This window comes from Myotis lucifugus, unplaced genomic scaffold, assembly GCF_000147115.1.
Source record: "Myotis lucifugus unplaced genomic scaffold, Myoluc2.0 scaffold_3, whole genome shotgun sequence".
Lineage (NCBI taxonomy): Eukaryota > Metazoa > Chordata > Mammalia > Chiroptera > Vespertilionidae > Myotis > Myotis lucifugus.
In genome coordinates this window covers 12,644,456-12,662,475 of record NW_005871051.1, presented here as the reverse complement: position 1 = coordinate 12,662,475, position 18,020 = coordinate 12,644,456, and the positions used below count along the sequence as shown (strand labels likewise).

At 35.6% G+C, this 18,020-nt stretch overlaps 1 protein-coding gene across 1 annotated transcript in view; it reads right to left on the bottom strand.

Moving 5' to 3' along the window:
* CPS1 (carbamoyl-phosphate synthase 1) overlaps positions 1 to 18,020 on the bottom strand; it is a 109,697-nt gene that overhangs the window by 75,662 nt on the left and 16,015 nt on the right. Inside the window, exons 3-13 of the mRNA XM_006082476.3 lie at positions 17,249 to 17,393; positions 16,252 to 16,341; positions 14,379 to 14,435; positions 11,768 to 11,860; positions 7,482 to 7,571; positions 5,546 to 5,674; positions 4,886 to 4,992; positions 3,705 to 3,843; positions 3,046 to 3,123; positions 1,340 to 1,438; positions 81 to 176 (exon numbers count right to left, since the gene is read on the bottom strand). Coding sequence (XP_006082538.1) covers positions 81 to 176; positions 1,340 to 1,438; positions 3,046 to 3,123; positions 3,705 to 3,843; positions 4,886 to 4,992; positions 5,546 to 5,674; positions 7,482 to 7,571; positions 11,768 to 11,860; positions 14,379 to 14,435; positions 16,252 to 16,341; positions 17,249 to 17,393 — 1,123 coding nt within the window. The remainder of the gene's footprint in view (positions 1 to 80; positions 177 to 1,339; positions 1,439 to 3,045; positions 3,124 to 3,704; positions 3,844 to 4,885; positions 4,993 to 5,545; positions 5,675 to 7,481; positions 7,572 to 11,767; positions 11,861 to 14,378; positions 14,436 to 16,251; positions 16,342 to 17,248; positions 17,394 to 18,020) is intronic.

Sequence of the window (18,020 nt, the reverse complement as noted above, 5' to 3'; positions counted from 1 at the left end):
TCATAAATCTAAATTATGCCGTACTAATTAGGCTCATTAAAGGGTGGATATAAATTTTAGCAAAGATCGTATTCTCTCACCTTCATGGCTTTTACAGCTTGCGATCCTGAGTAATCAAATTCACCTGCCTGACCAATGGACAGGCCTCCCGATCCTAGGATAAGGACTTTGGAAACCTGCAAGCGATTATAAAAAGGCATTGTTTTTATTATTAAGATGCGGAAATAGGCACTCATGTGTGTACATATATGTATGTTTTTAGATAAAAATCTCCCCAAATTTAATTGAGTGTATTGCATTCAATATTTCATAGGTTTGTTCTGAACAAAGGATTGGCACAAAAACAAACAGGCCTCTGGGTCTTCCCAAACTGCCGAGCCCTCCCGAGGAGACAGATGTTCTTGGTTACTGCAAGAGACAACGTCTTGGGAAACTTGATTTGCTTCACCAAATATTTATTGGGCACCTACTATCTGCAAGTCACTGAAATCCTAAATTATACATTTCCTTCACCATTTAAAAAAAAGAAAGAAAAGCATCTGAAGACCATAAGTTGGTAGTCTGAGAAAAATGCTCTGTGGTATGTGGCTTCTTTCACTACCAAGAACCCACACTTTGACTCCACATTGAGAAGCTAGATTTCGGCCAATCTTTTCATCTCAAAAGAAAGAAAAAAAAAGGTTGTCATGGAAGTCATTAAATTATCTAACTTAACTTATTTCATGTAAACATGTAAATCAATTATTTTTGTTTGTAAACTATATACATATATATCTCTCTAAATTTGAATAATAATGTGTGGGTATGTGTGTGGTTAAACCATGGAAGAAATGGGTAAAGATCTTATATTAATGTACACGTTCAAACAGATAAGGGTTCAAGACTTATATTAATTCTTATCCATTTGCTTTCTAAAGGTAAATAAATTATTCAATTCATAATATTGAATAATAATCCTTTTTAAAAAATTATATCACCTATAACAATTCTGTAATCTGAACTATGTCTCTCAAGCATATGTAAAACTATGGTTTTATTGAGTAATGAAAAATGTATCAAATTCTAAGCTAAATTAACCCCTATTGTTTACTACATTATTTTATTACAAACATCCTAGAAGAATTAAACTTTAAAAGATGTTTAAATCTAAACATGAAAATTCCAATGAACATAATCAAGAACAGACCAAATAGTTAGATGCTAAAGTGATGGGGGATTACAATAATACCAATCATCTTTCATAAACATTGGAAAAGTTTACATATTAACTTAAATATATCATTACATGATAGAGCAAATCCAAAATTCATAAACCAAAAAGAAGCCCACACATACTGACCTCAATTCGAGATGCAACCAGGGCTGGCTTTGGTAGAACTGATGTAACAGTGGTTCCTTTCCCCTTCTTTATCAGTGAGAAAAATGAATCAAACAGATACTAGAAAAAAAATGTAAACAACTAGTTAGAAGCTTCAAAACTCACAGGGTTGCAAGATAAAATACAGTATTCCCACTTAAATTTGAACTTTAGATAAATAATTTTTATGGTATTTCTATGCAATATTTGTTTTTGTTTGTTTTTTTTGCCAATTCTGGCAAAACTAAATATTTATTACTATGGAAATTAGATCAAATAAACACTTCTAACTGCTTATGTGACATCCTATTTAAAAATTTTTCAGCAGACAGTGAACATTTCAGATAATGCCTTTGGAGAATATCAAGTTTGCAGCCTCTTAATTATGAATCATTTTCTTCTTCTAAGTAAAATTCTGGTGATAATTACTTATGCTATATTTCTTGTGCTCCCTAAAGTTAGAAATAACTGGATTTTTAAAATTTCTAGAAGCTCTAAAAATATCTCTAAAGACTATTCTTAAACTTTACCAATAAATTTACTTTTATTTTTGCAACAGGCATAAGAAATTTCAACAAAAACATTCATTCTGCAACTATTTGGCAGGATAAAAATAAGGATTAAGTGATACTGCATATTACATATCTTGATTTCAATGTTCCTAATTTGAGGTACTACATAGGCAATATTTATATTTTAAATTTTAAAAAAGTATCATGCATTAGACAATATGTGTGCATAAGTCACTTTAATTTACGAGTTTTATTGTGGGTAAGTAATGCTATATTGACTTTGGCTATCAAGAACCATTATTTCTTAATTATAATAAAACAAGAAAAGAATCCACAAATCTGAAAACACAATTCAGTAGCAGACTAGATGAGGTAGTAGAGTTTACAGACAGAAGATTTTTATTCTCTCCCTCATTTTGCCTCGGTGTCTTTGCTGAGAGTATCTGCTGACAGGGAAGAATCGTCAGCATTACTATTGGAGGCCCTGGGGTGTTAGAGATGCAGAGTCACACCACACTTCCCAGACTTTTCTGAGTATCACTGAAAGCTCTTGTTTTGCAAAGATGTCCTTGACATTGAACCAAAAGCTCACACAATAAAAAGTAGAGATATTTAAATTACAAACAAAACATCTCTAAGAATTCTTCATGGTTCTTTTCTTAAGCCATCCAACTCATATGCATGTTGGTATATGCCCTCTCCCCTCCCCAACACTGCTGCCCTCCTTCCTTCTCCTGCCACTGGTTATTCTCCCTATATGGCTACACAACCAGTTGCCATAGAGATTTCGTGAAGTCACAGATGGGGGATTAAAATTTCATTTCAGTTATGAGAATAAGAGAGCAAGGGGAAATTCATTTGCATAGGGCAACAATTATAAATTTTAGAACTAAATATATCAGAATGATAATAATTTAAATAAAAATAGCATTGCATCAGGTTTCTTAAGGGATTCCCCACTTTGAATTAAAAAACAAAAAAAGGACAGGCACGTCCTCCATGATAGTTATGGAGAGGAAATTTTGATACAATGAGCATATTACCACAGCACCCTTCTTGAGAATGTTCCGTAACTAGATCATCTAAGGTGGTTATTTTGGTTTCTCGATTTTTCACATAAATACATTTCTAATTTTAAGACTTAATTCTATAACAGGCCTCATCTTTCTAACATACCTCAGTGTCCGTTGGCCCTGGGCTGACCTCGGGGTGGAACTGCACACCGAAAAAGGGTTTGCTTTCATGCATAATCCCCTAAGGAACGAGAAATGGGAGAAATGTCTTCTGAAACAATGGATGCCAACCAAGGCTATGTATTATTCAAATCAAAAAGCTGAGGTAAATGCTTAAGAACATTAGAAAAAACTAACAGTGCTAATAACCCAACAAAGATTCAACCAAATATGGTCCCCTTAATAAAAAACAAACAAACTGATTTGGTTCATAGCCTTTGGGACCCTTCAAAGCTCTGTTCATAATACACCCAAATCCTCTTCTGATCTTCATCTCCTAAATTGCTTCTCCAGGGGTCTTCTCAAAGGCTACTTCATGTGCTTAGTCCCAGAGACTCACTGAGTGGTTTCAACAGATCTCTACCAATGCCCCATTAACAATGAATGTGCAAGACAGTCATTGATTAACCACTCAAAGAATGGATCTTAATGAGTCAACTGATGAGAAAATAAGACCGAGAAGTTACTTTTGGAAAAGCAGAGGGCTATGAACTCCTATAAATAGAGTTGTTCCCCACACACACCCCAAAGAGCTCACGTAAACAGGAGAAAGGTATCTGTATAAGAGTATTAAAAGCCCTGCATTTCTCATCCCCAACTTACCTCATTGGTTTGGTCATTGACATTTGTAAAAAGTGGCTTCCAGCCGGCAGGAAGGGTGTTTTCCAGGGCATAGCCATGGTTCTGAGCAGTAATGAAAGCTTGTCTGTTCGTCACATTCAAAACAGGCTGATTCTGCCCTCTGGAGAAAAAAGGAAGAAGGAGAAGGAAAAGTGAGGAGGAGAATATAAGCACATTCGTTGTAAAATAGCAAACAAGAAAAGACTATTAAAATTCGAAAGTTTCGATTGTTTAGTAAGAAAAGTCACAGGTTGTTAATCCCAATCATTTTAGCAACAAAAATCAATTCGGGAAGCTTGGCTGTGTGCTAAATATCATATCTATTAAACTTCTGTAATCAGTTTTGGAAAAGGGAGAATTGTACTCATATAAAGAAGTTAAGAGTTGCCTACCAGCTTAACAGAGACTGACAAATCTAAGCAACTTATTTTAAGGAGCCACAGTAATTGTAAAGGCAGATGAGAGTTCACAGGAGATAATAAAGAGAAACTACTCAGTCAGGAATCAATTTGAATTATACTTCCTGTGGAAGGTGATCCATGAGGGAAAGCTCCATGTTCAATAGGTTAACATCGTTGGGGTAAGATAGTACTAGTAAAACCTAGAGCAATGGTTCTCAACCTTCCTAATGCCGCGACCCTTTAATACAGTTCCTCATGTTGTGGGGACCCCCAACCATAAAATTATTTTCGTTGCTACTTCATAACTGTAATTTTGCTACTGTTATGAATCGTAAGGTAAATATCTGATATGCTATATGTGTTTTCCGATGGTCGCGACCCACAGGTTGAGAACTGCTGACCTAGAGAATTTGAAGATTTCTCGGTTCTTAAGTCACCCAGCCTTACAACGCTATCAATGCTCTGAAATCAAGTTTAAAATCAGAACAGTTTCCTTAGAATGCCATTTGATTGAGTATTATAACCTCAATTTATGCTGAGGGAAGGAAAAATAATTTTAAAATACAGCAATGTTATTGTTAGAAAAGGCTGCCTTTCACAAATGCAATGAAAGTGGTATCAGGTAGTCAGACAACTGTGAACCATATATGGTTATCTGTTTATTCTGAGAAAGTGGCATGGAAGATCTCTAAGTCTTCTGGATTTGGTTACTAATAGTATTTTACAGCTAGTCTAACTGTACACAAAGTGTAACTGCCTTACCTGTTGGCCATGGGCATCTTGTAGGATTTGGCACCAGCAGCTAATCCTATGATTAAATTTCCTGTACTGATTCCAAACAATGGCTCCTTGCGGTCACTCTCCAAAATCTAAATCAGGAAGAATTTTTATTAACCCAGAAGTACAGTCCCAAAAAGTGCTTCTCAAGGAATAAAAAGGAAGCATCCTTTTTTCCCTTAATTAACAAGGTAAGAGAATGATCATTGAATAAATGTTAAATTATAAATCAGAACATGATTGACAAATATATAGCATTAGAACTCAATAAAATGTACTTAACATACAGATTAAAATAAATCTAATTTAGAATTTCTTTAGAAACTTGGGTGTGTTATTGGTCCCAACGTCATGGTGAGGAACATAAGTTGTCATTTCATGATTGTAAGAAATGACACATTTGGAGATTGGGCTCCAGTTCTCTGAACTTAAGGACACAATCCCAATTACTTTATCTTAAAAAAAGGCTCTTTTTCCTCATTGGTTTGCCCTAATACATATCTGTGCTGACATTACCTCTGAGGTTACAAGTAGCAGTAATAAAAAATTTCTGAATAAATAAAATATATTGCAGCTGAGAGCAGTAATAGACCAGACTCCCTCCACTTCGCACACAGATACACGCTACCCCCAGGTTTACTGCACCTTTTTCACATTCTGAATTAGTGGTTGTGCAAGAGCTGGGTTCCCAGGTCCTCCGGCAATTAAAAGCCCATCATACTCCATCTTGGTGAAATCATGATTCCAGGGAACTAAATGCACTTCAGCTCCTCGCTAGAAAGGAAACACAAGAATGATCAGAATTTAATAACATTTTTTTTTGCCAACGTGAATTTTACTAGACCTTCTCTTGACTAACCATTCCCTAAAGGGAAGGAAAAAATAGCATGTGATTCAAGTAAATAAAGCTTAACAGAGACGGACAAAAACATCACTGTTTTTGTGTGATGTAAATGGAGCCAATGGTCAATAAAAAGTGGAGAGAAAAAAAAAAACACTATTAAAAAGGTGATCCTGAAAAAAAATAGATAATATACTTTCCCACACTTTAGAAGGTCTCAGAGCCTAAAAGCTTCATGCTTGGGCACACGGGAATACAGGTTATGTTACCTAGAATTATGGGATAAAGAGTTGCAAAAAATGGTAAATTGATTTTCTGCAAAACTTAAGATGGCTCACCTTCTACCTTTTTCAATTTTGCCTTTTTTGTCTGATCGAATTTTAATCAGCTTTCCTTCAGGGGTTTTCTCATATTACCTATATTTATATTCTGATTGAAAAGTTAGAACTTCTCTACATAAATATAAATAAGAAGATATCTTTGAAGGTTTCCTAGCCACATTTCCTGAGACAAGGATTTGAGGAAAAAGAAGTTTATTTTGAAGTGTTTTCAAGAAATACCAATAGAAAATGACACCGGGAAGCATTCCAATCAAGTATGCATTCTCAGGCAGTTACCATATGGACAGCCAGAGCTTCAGCCCACCCAGGAACTCTGAGCGCCAGTGTAGAATATCCATCTTGAAGACAGCCCAGCTACGAAGCAAAGGAGCTGGGATATTTACACAATGACCCTCTCTAGTCATTGGTTGGGGCTGCAGCAAGATCATTAATTCAATGGCACTCTGCATGCCAGCAGCCTCAACCAACCACAGAGAGCCCTCAGTCAATGAAATGCAGACACTTGCGATTGGAAGTCAGGCAAAATGTTGAACAGAGAGGGAAATATGGACAGACCATCCACAGCATCTGCTACTGAAGAGTCCATGGACATTGTTGTTACTAAACTTGACCAGAATTTGAAATCATCATTTGGACACTTCTGATATTCTCTAACTAAGAATTGAAGAATTCTACTATACTCAAGCTAATTTGATAGTATGCACATATCTCTCTCTCTCTCTCTCTCTCTCTCTCTCTCTCTCTCTCTGTGTGTGTGTGTGTGTGTGTGTGTGTGTGTGTGTGTGTGTGTGTGAGACAGAGACAGAGATTTACCCAGAGAGGCATTAACAGAGAGTGGGAGGAGGAAGGTGGAGAAGGAGAAATCTCTGGATTCACAACTATGTAAGAAAACACTGTAATAATAGTTAAAGTCTCCTAAAGGAGGTTTAAGGTTTAATATTAATGGTTGTCCAAGAGTTGCTATAAAACAGTGTGAAAGTTTGCACTGTATCAAAGCATGACCTCTGCAAAGATGTTGTGCATAATAAATAAAGCCCAATAGAGAAGTTCTCCATCTGACTCTAGTTTTTTGTGTGGGTGTTTGTTTTTTATCTCTAAACCCCAAGAATGTGAACATGGCATGTCTCTGAATGTCAATCAATAAGTGATAAGAACAGTCATCATTTTCTCCTCTGTTTTTGTGGCCTTTGAGGGCTTTTTTTTTTTTTAACATGGTCCACTTCTCTCATTTTAACAGGGATAAGTGTATCATTTTGTAGATCAAAGGCAACAAGAAGAGAGCAGATTCCCTGACATTCTAGAAGAATGCACAAGCTTTTTCTGAAACAGAGGAAATCAGCTTAACACTAAACGATCAATATTACAAATCCTTACCCTTGAGATGGAATGATTTACTTACCTTTACAAGTAGGCGGATTACATTGTTCTTTATCCCACAGTCTACAGCTACCACTTTCGTGGCGTTTCCTTTGCCATACACCTTGACATCCTGCCATTTTAAAAACCAAAGAGTGAGAGGGAAGTTCCAGATATGAGCAATACATCAATATTGTAAGCATATCTGAGGATGCTTCACACTTAGATTGGCGGCAGATTGATTGCTAAGTATTTGGGAATGACTGGCAATTAATCAATTTGTAAGAAAGACACAGCAAGTGCTACAGTCTGTATCCTTTTTATGATAAAAAAAAGTGCTTTGCTATTTTATATAAAATTTTGATTACAGTAATAACAATGATCACTAAGAAATTGGTTGCTTCCATAGTTAACAACCATCTTTCCCATGCTTTACCTCACTAACAAACAGTAGCAATGGAATTTTCAAGTATTACTGCTCAATTCAGCACTAGACAGAGGTGGTAATAGGTATATCATGCTTTAAATACCACTTGATCTTCAACTTGCAGTAAAGTGGGGATAGGGTACAGCATGAGGCTTATGCAGTGGGGTTAATGGATAAAATCAGTATGAGAGTCTGAGGAATTGCTGGGCTAGTGTAGACCATTGGTCCCTCTAGGTTACTGTGCAATCGTTTGCATTTAAATGGTAGACTTCATAAAAGGATCCCAGAGCATAACATAATCATTACCTATGTCTTAAGCACTGTGTGGAGTCAGATCCATTTTCACAGGCTTTTACCTGAGAAGTAGTTCCCCAAAGTCATAAAAGGAAAAATAATAGAAATACAGGGAGAGAAGCCTAGAGAGCTGGGTGTCCACAGGGATACCAGCTTTCAGAGTTCACTGGCACATTCTGAATTTAGGATAATTCGAAGCTTGCAAAAGGTTTTAGATTAAAATTGCAATCTGGATATTTGAAAAAGCATTTTACTTTCACTGGAATGTCTCTCTCTCCACAAAGTCTATAGAAAGTGAAATCATAATCCTTAGACTATATTTGAGAAAAAGTTTATATTTTTTGTCTTATTGACTATTCTAGAGAAGAAAATACCCCAGTCCATCTATGATCTGGAGGAATTATTGCTGAACTGCTCCATAAATGTTACAGATAATCTCTCTCATCAGATAATTTGAAAAGTATAGATTTATTCTTAACCTTAGGCTTCTGCTAAAAAACAAAGCAACATTAACATCTAGTTGTAGCTATATCAAATTGCAATTACAAGACAATGAATAAAGTTATCAACCACACCAAAGCAAAATTCATAGAATAAATATGATTTGATACAAATATACATTTATCACAGGTAAAATGAAATTATTTAATTGTTCTGGCATTAAGAAACTGAACCAGCTTTCACCATTGCGCTCTCTCCCTTGATTTAATATGAAGATACAGATAGGCTCCTTTTAACTGATCTCTACACAAACACATTACATACTCTCCCTACAGAATGATAGAAGTTACCCAGGACCTCACAGACATGTGACTATATGAATTTGCATTAGGACACTCCAGGAGGAATATATTATGCAGTGTTTTTCAACCTTGTTTGACCATAGAAATTTTTTAAGGTGAATGTCTCCAGGCTCAATATCCTTCATGTTTGAAAAATGCTAGACTACATGTTTAACATAGTTCTCAATTCTAAAATTTAAAAGGAAAACTAGCCCTTTCTCATGCTGTGCCTCAAACTAAATCAACTCACATGGAAATGCGTAGAAACAAATACAGAGAATATAGCCTCATGCCATTTGAATGGACAAATTTTAGAATTAAAACAAGTGAATATCTCATCTGGCATGATCACATTCCAGATATATAAACAAGTATGTATCTAATTTTAAAACTCGCAGATAACCATAGAAAAGTGAGAGAGACAATTCTTGCAAGGATCTAAATATGATGTGTTGTGTGTTTTTTAAATAAAGCTATTTATAAAATGACATGGAAAACAAAGGTGGAGTAAGTCATAAGAGGCTTTACAGAGGAACTGACTTCTTGAAGGCAAGCAGGGAGGAGAGAGAAATGGAGATCCCAGGCAGAAGAGCAGAATATGCAAACATAGCAAGACCCTGCCAGATGTGGGTCAAGAAGAACCAAAAGTCACCAAGAGCCTTGAGAGAGCTTCTTAAATTCATGTAACAAGATCCTAGAAATGGCGCTTTCTGGAAACGTCTCAGTCAAACCACACCAACATGAGAGGCAGAAATAGCATGAGGTTAGCATGAAGAGTCACTGGAGTTCAAGTTAGGCCAGCTCCAAAAAGACTTTGGCAAATTTCATTTGATTTTAAATAGATTTACTTGATAAGCCTCGTTTTCCTCAGCTATGAAATAGAGTTGGGTAGGGTTTTTTTAAAATATATTTTTATTGATTTCAGAGAGGAACGGAGAAGGAGAGAAAAATAGAAACATCAATGATGGGGATGGAACCAGAAACCCAGGCATGTGACCTGACCAAGAATAGAATCATGACCTTCTGGTTCATAGGTTGATGCTCAAACGCTGAGCCACACTGGCTGGACAGAGTTGTGTTTTGTTGTTTTTGTTGTTGTTGTTGTTGTTGTTGTTTAATAAGAATTAACTGAGTATTCAAAAAATGTTGGTTGTATTTTTTCTAAGACAAAACTGCCTCTTTAAATGGACCACTATAACCATGAGCTATCTTATGCAAGAAACTGTATGTTTGATGTATAGAGGAATAAAATTTTGTGGTGAATAATTCTATTTAAAATAAAATTTAAAAGAGAGACGCTTTGCTGCCCCAGTGATGAAGGAAGAGACATTTATAGCATCTTTCCTATAGTGAATATAATTCCCAATGTAGAGCCAGCCAATAGTAATGACTTCAAAAGGGTTTCAACTGGCCCGAATTCTCCACATTTAAAGTTCAATGGTAACCAAATTCATACTCCTAGATAAGAAAACTCTGCCTTGTCTCCTATTTTATGTAGTAAAAACAGAAAGCAGCAATCAACCCTTTAAATTTTAAAGTACAAATTTTTTTTCCCATAGCAAATCCCACAGGTATCTCAAACTCCTATTGAAAGCATCACTGTGCTCACTCAAACTAGTTGAAATTGCTGATAAAATAGGCTGATCTTTTATCTGGTCACACCCAGTGCCTCCTTCTCCCATTTGTCTAATTCACCTCAATGTCTCTTTTTCTGCTGTTATTGCTCAGTCCAGGCTCTCGCGGGTTTTGTCCTGGTTAGCTACAATAACCTAGTTAATTGTTCTTTTATCCAGGCTACTTTTCTCCGAAATGATGCTGAATGAGTTCTCAATTTCTTCCAGTTTTGTTGACTTAACCAATGACAAGAAACCCTGTAGACCTAGCCATAGTGCATCTCCACTCATCTTTAACCAAATATGTGAACGCTTTGGTTCAACCATACCAAAAAACACATAACTCTTCAAAAGTACCATGTTGTTGCGTACCTCTTTGCCTCTCAAATACATGCCATTTTCTGTGCCTGAAACTCAGTTCTCCTAGTGCATCCATTTAACTACCTGCTCTTTATGTCTCACAACAAACCCAACTCCTCTGCAGAACCTTCCCTGATCCAGCTATCTAGTTCAATGCCGCCCCACACATGCCCTTGCTCCTGTGGCAAACTGTGTGCATTCTAAAGACAGCATTTACCACAAAATTCTGTCCATGGTGATTACTCATTTGCCTGTCGCACTAGCTCTGTCCCAAGGACAGAGACTATAGCCCACGAGACTTACACCTACGTTAATAAATATTCAATCACATCCAACAGACATCTTTCTAAAATGTATTCTACACCCTCTTATAAATATACACTAAACATATCTGACTTTGGAGTGGCACAGTGATTACTATGAACACTAGTTTTTGAATTGAGCTATAATACAATAAATCTTCAGTGTCTCAAAGAATACCTTCCCCTACCCAAAGTGACCCCAGACTCTTTATTGTATCTGATTTCTTTAAAGTGCTCTCAACTCTCTGTCAGGCTATTACTCTGACTCCTGATTGGCACTATGCCTTTCTCTGGCAAGTCACCAGTTCCTTTATTTGACATTGTTAAAGTTTTGAACTGGGGAACCACGGGAAAAAAAAGAAGTTAAAAATAATAGTAAACAATTTCTAACGTTAAATGCACTGGTTTAGAATATATATATTTTAGTTGCTTAAGACCCATTTCACCTTCAACTCTGGTGCTTCTAAAATGACTTTGACCTAAATGAAAATTTTGATATTATAAGAAAGGAAGATACACAAAACTACAAAATCTGAAAGAAAATTGCTCACCTTGGTTGAAACCTCAGCAATCAAATTCTGCTTGTTTGGGTCCGCAAAATTCACAGACTGACCTTCAAATTCAATCTTCCCAAGCGTGGTGCCCTATCAAATTAAAAAGTTAGACAGTTAGGAGGGAGCAGTGATGTAGGTGCTGACAGGATCAGTTCTTGGGGACTTAAACAGCTGCTCTAAGAGTTTGATGCCTTTATAAACACTCATAACCAAAAGCAGGAGATCTTTATCTCAACCTGGAAAGATAAAGCAATTTTCACAGTACATTTGGAAACCACTCTGAGAAGTACGATCAGTTATTTTAGGCTTAGACAATGATCCAGGTAAGCAAAGTCAAAGGCATCAAAATTTCGGTCTCCAGCTTCCAGTATTTAGAGCACCTGTCCCTTAATACATCTAACCTAACAATATTTTGTGTAAGATGTGACAAAACAATCTACTGAGCAAAAAAAGTAAGAAATCTAAAAATTTTTAGAAAATTGACAAGATTGGGAATTTATTACATTGTGATGGTAAAATTAATTCACAAAAATGTGAAATGCTATAAATCATAAACTTTCAGAAGTAACATTGAAAATTGTCACCTTAGACATGCTAATGTCTTGGTGTCCCAAAGAACCTGAACTTTAAAAAAAAATGTTTAGCCTTCTGTGAAGCTTTCATGAATTCGCCTTGCTAGCTTGAACATGGCAAATGTTTTCTTCTCATTATTATATGTCATCAGATTTATTTATTTGTTGGTAAGTCTAATTTGATCTATTTAGAAAAATGGCATATTATGTTTAGTAAGTAAGACTTTATTGGGGGGGATGTCAAAATAATTCATTGATTTGCCTTTCTCCAAGAAATTATTGCATTGAAAAAAAATAAAAGAAAGTCTTTATTTTCCCCTCAAAATTTATTCCTTAGAGGAAGAAGTCACCGGAAGTGAGTGAGGGTAGAAAGGGCCAGCACACCATTAAGACATGAGGGTTATTCGTGTAATTACTAAAATCAGAGTGATACCTCAAATTCTTGGGGGGAAATAACAAAAATAACCTTTCACTTCCACACTGTTATTAATTTTCATAATGGACTTTATTTACTTTTTGAATCCAAATCACAGAATCTCTTGACTATATTTATGATCTTTAATTTTGAAATTTGGTGTTCAGTTCTCATTTCCTTCTTAAAACATGCTGAATGAAATTCAGTCTTACTTTCCAACCTAAAAGTAATAGACTAAAAGCTACAGTATACATTTTTAATATGAGCCAGCACGACTCAACATTAAATATAATAGGCAATACTACAATTTTGTCTGAGCTAGCCTATTCAGCCAAATTTTGAAAACCTAACTGCCTCTGATAAAAGAAGGGTTCATCCTAAACTAACATAAGTATGGTCTTGTAAATTGTTTTCCCAAATTAATAGGGCTCGCTATATTTTATTCAACATATGAATTCTATAGCCCAAATTGAATTTCCCAATTTTATTTCCCTTTTCATTCTGGTAGTATCATCATTGTTTACTGCTCCCATAACATCATTGGGTTAAGAAAACACAAGAATCTACTGATATATTTAACCACACTAACATCTATTCTCAGGAAAATCAAGGTGGAGGGAAAAAGTCAGAGGTGGAGTAGAAGGGTCATATAAACTCCACTGTCGTCCTTCTGGTCATGGGTATGTAGCCATGTTCTTATTTTCAAAGCTGTTCTTTCTGTTTACAGAGATCCTGTGTCAATATATTCTAACAAGAAATCTGCAACAGATTTTCTTGAAGAATATTTCACTTCGAAATTGTAAATTTTATTTTTCTTATTTTTTATGTAATATAATTCAATGAGACAACTTTAGTGGCATTTGGGGAATGTAGTCAACCTTTGGTAAAGTTTTTTTCTGATCTGGGATGTGAAAGTTTCATGCAGGGGAGAAAAAAATTGTCCACCTCATAACAAGAAGAAGCAAGCTGATGGTGAGGAGATATTTTAAAGGGGGGTGGGGGGGGGCAGATGTTTCAGCAATGAGACATGAAAGCAAAAGATAAACCTACATGTTATCACCTAGGGCACTGGTACAGTCTCAAGAAAGACTATGCAATTAAGTTAACACAGGCAGGGCTCATCTGACACACTCATGAAATACAAATCACTAATTTCACAGACAACTTCTCCGAGAGGACTAAACAAATAACACCACCAATGCCATACAATTCTGGGTTTGCATTTGCAGCATGGAGGTGTTCAATTTAGGTAGACTGTTGTGTACCGCGTAACCTGCTCCACTTGTTTCACTGGTCCTGAGATGAATTATAAAGGCCATGACTTGTCAGGGTCATGAACACAGAGTAGGCACTCAATAAAGTGCCGTTGAGTGAATTAATCTCATAGCCCTTCAGTAAAAAATTTCCCAGTCAGGTATTCAGTCTCAAAAACTACATCAGAGGTAGTGACACAGAAGGACAGAAACCCAAAAGGCATAAATTGGCCAGATTTGTTCTTTTACATACTAATGGATTCCTCAGGCACTGAGAAAAATTAAATATATATGTGTAAAAATATATATTTTTCACATATATATATATATATATGAACAGAAATTTGGATAAAAGGTGATGATCATACCTTATCCCGAACTATTTTAGCCAGCATTCTTGTATCCACTCCATAAATTGCAGGGATCTATAAAAGAAATTGTAGTGACAGTGAAATTGGAGGGAATTAGATCCAGCATATTGTTTTCAAGTTACAAACTTAGCATCATCTATCTTCTTGAGCAGTAAATAATTTCCTTACTCCTTCTTTTTTCTGACCCAGGTGACTGTGTTGTCAGAACACGGCAAATTGCTGTTCCAGTTGGGCACAGTATTCTTAATACCCTGGCACGTCCTCAGAATAAAAAATGAGAAATTCTGAACATCAATCTTCTGCTACAGTTTTGTTGCTCTTAGCACAGGATGTTAAATAATATTACACACACACACACACACACACACACACACACACACACATATTGAGGTTAATGGCATTTGTGAACTTCATATGCAGTGATTTGTAAATAATATGCAAATCCATGTTTTGAGTCAAATGTCCCTGGCACATAGTGGGCACTCTACCCATTTTTCTGAAGGTCCTTGTCAAGTAAAATTTGCCCATCTATTCAATAAATCAGGCAACACCACCATTTGTTTTATTTTCTTTAACTTTGCTGGATAAAGACAGATGTGGTATAATGAAGGAGCAATGAGTCAGGAATCAGGAAAACCAGTTGTAATGTCTTTTTTCCCACCAATTATCTTAGTGATGTTTGCTTTTCTCACTTGTACCTCAAAGAGATAAATTGGTTTTTATCTTATACTTCCATTATTCTACATGTCTGTGATCACAGAAGAAGAGTCAAAGCACATTTATACAACAAACTAACAAGCCATGGATGAAAGCTTATATTTAAGTTACAAGTTCTGACACAGAGCAGCTATAATACTAGATGCCCTAAATCGCACAAAGAAACATTAAAGGTTGGGTGGAGGTTGAGGTGGGGGTCTTCTGAATGACCATTACAAAGATGAGCTCTGGAAGTGAATTCAGATGGTTGAGAAGAATATAGTAATGACCTGGGAGATGATATCACCTTCTTATCTCTCCTAATATTTAGAAAGAATGAGAACAAGGAAGCCAGGATGGAGATTTTTGTATTTGTCAGACAGAGGCAACATTTAGCTCCAATAGGTAGACGTTTATTGGAGAGATGGAGACTAGTAGAATAATATTCTGTCAATCACAGGGCCAGCAGCAAGTCAACAAAAAGCAGCTATAGCAACAATGAATATGAAGCTAAATATACAGCAGGCCCATTAACTTTGTCTGACATTCAAATCAGGACAATCCTTGTAGTTGATTAGAAGAAAATAGTTAAAATAAGGAAATATAAGATAGGGTTTATAAAATTTTTATTTGTAACTTCAAATGAGATTATATTCAAGTCTATAGAGTCATAATGTGTAAGCCCAAAGAGAATCAATGATAACCTGTTTATACTCATTAAGAATTAAACATAAAACTAGTATGGTGTGATCATATGACTTGTACAAAGCCACACAGCTAGTTAATGACAGAGCTGGTACTATCAGCCATGACAAAAGTTGCAGATCTGGGTCCTGGATAAAAGGGAAGGGAGAGGTTGCTTGAGAGAACAGAAAATTCTAAGATTTTCTCAAACCCCTTTCCAGGATTAGAAATGGAACCAAGCAAGTATGACTGCCACCTAGTGGATAAGATGAAAATACGTAGTCCTACATGTTTAGAAGAAAATGAGTTCAGACAGCTCAGCCTGTGGAGTAAGAGAAAGAAATTGCTTCTGAAATAAAATAAAAAGATTCCAAACTGCATGATCTGCCTCATCTGTTTGTCCCTTTTAAATTAGATACACGGCCCCAACTTACCACAGACCCCACCAATCATCCTTAGGTGATGTTGGATGCCCTATCAGATTTCTCACCTTTTCTTCCTGGAGCCATTGCCCTAGACTCTTGGTAGCCGACCAGTGGTTGTAGTCATTGCTATAATCCAGCACCAGCAAACCTGAAACCTAGAAAGACAAGCGGTCATTTAAAAGGGGTGATCACAAAATATTATCCAACTCCTGTGACATATCTTAAGAGTCAGTTTGCTATTTTTTTAAGCTTTATTACATCCATTGATATGAGGCTTAAATTTTTGGAGATGAAGAAAAAAAGATGATCAATACTTTGTTCTTAAAATCTATAATTGTTACCTTAATTATATATCATTTGAGGGAACAGTTTTACCTGTGTTTGCCAAATCCTGAGACTAAGCTAGATCACCCTTCTTGGCACCTTATATTTTTCCTCAATGGCATTTATAACAATCTAATAAGTAATTACTTATTTAAAGGACATGAAAGATAAAATATTTTTAAATCTATATTTAAAGGTGAATGAGAATTTTGGGTAAAATTGTGAGAATTAGAGCTAAAGTAAATTTTTGAGTTGTTTGTATGGTCCACATTCCTAAGATATGATCAAAATTTATCATGAATAAGAAATTTTAATGTGTTTACTTTCAGACTAGCATATAAACTATCCTTTATTTATCTTCTAAAGAGAATAAGATAAAGAGGCAAATAATTAATACAGACTTATCAATTAAAAGGTGATTCATCACCAATTCTTGTAGCATTACTATTATTTGGACTTATAACAATATTTCCCCAAATGAAATCAAGTTGCATGCAAGGCATTAAAGAACAAATCCGAAGTGCCCTGGGAAATAAAACTCAAAGTAATATCATGTTAAAGATTATTCTCATGTATCTAGGATGAGGGTGAGAACATACATTTAACAGTCTATACTATGTATTGAGGAAGAAACTTTACCCTAGTGTCTTAAAGTAACCTAAAGTTGTGACTTTTTAGCAGTCGTTGTCTTAAAGTAACCTAAAGCTGTGACTTTTTAACAGTCGTCACTGGTACTACCTTAATTCCATCAGACTCCAAATATTTGCTAAGTCCCATTTCATCCAGCGCAGTAGTGTCAGGGGCTCCGCCATTCCCAATAATAGGATTGACCATGGTCAGAATCTGTCCCTTGTAGGCAGGGTCAGTAATGGCTTCCGGGTACCTGGGTAAAGATGCCAAAAAATTACCAACAAACAAATATGTATAGAACCACAATACCTTAATTACCGAACCCTTCAAAATTACAGAACACGATCTCAAAATCCTACAAACCTATCTCTAGACTTTAGCAAACCTAAGGAAATGTTATGATAGAATATGGACATTTATTTCATGATATGACTGAAAGGAAAATAAAAACTGACTCTTAAGTCCTCAGGCATATGCTCATATAATTTCCATTCCCTCAATTTCTTAAATTTTTAAGTCCTTAAAAAAATTTCTATAGGGTCTTAATTTTAACTTTAAAACATACTGCTTTAAAGTGTGCAGATATCCTGAAAATTTCTTTATTCTACCAGACATAGTGAGCCCGAACTGGTATTTACTGTCGAAGGCTACCAGTTTCATCAAATTATTAACTGTGAACAAGTAAAAGGGTTTTTTTAAATACTTTGTAGGATACTGAAGAGTACACTGAGTATATCAGTGGTGGTTGCACGGGTGCATATGTTTATGAACAGTTATTGAACACTTAAAACACAGAGTTAATTTCTATGAAATATATATTTAACATAGTTGATTTTCAAATAGCTTAGTTTAAGAAAAAGGTATATGTTTGAGAATTATT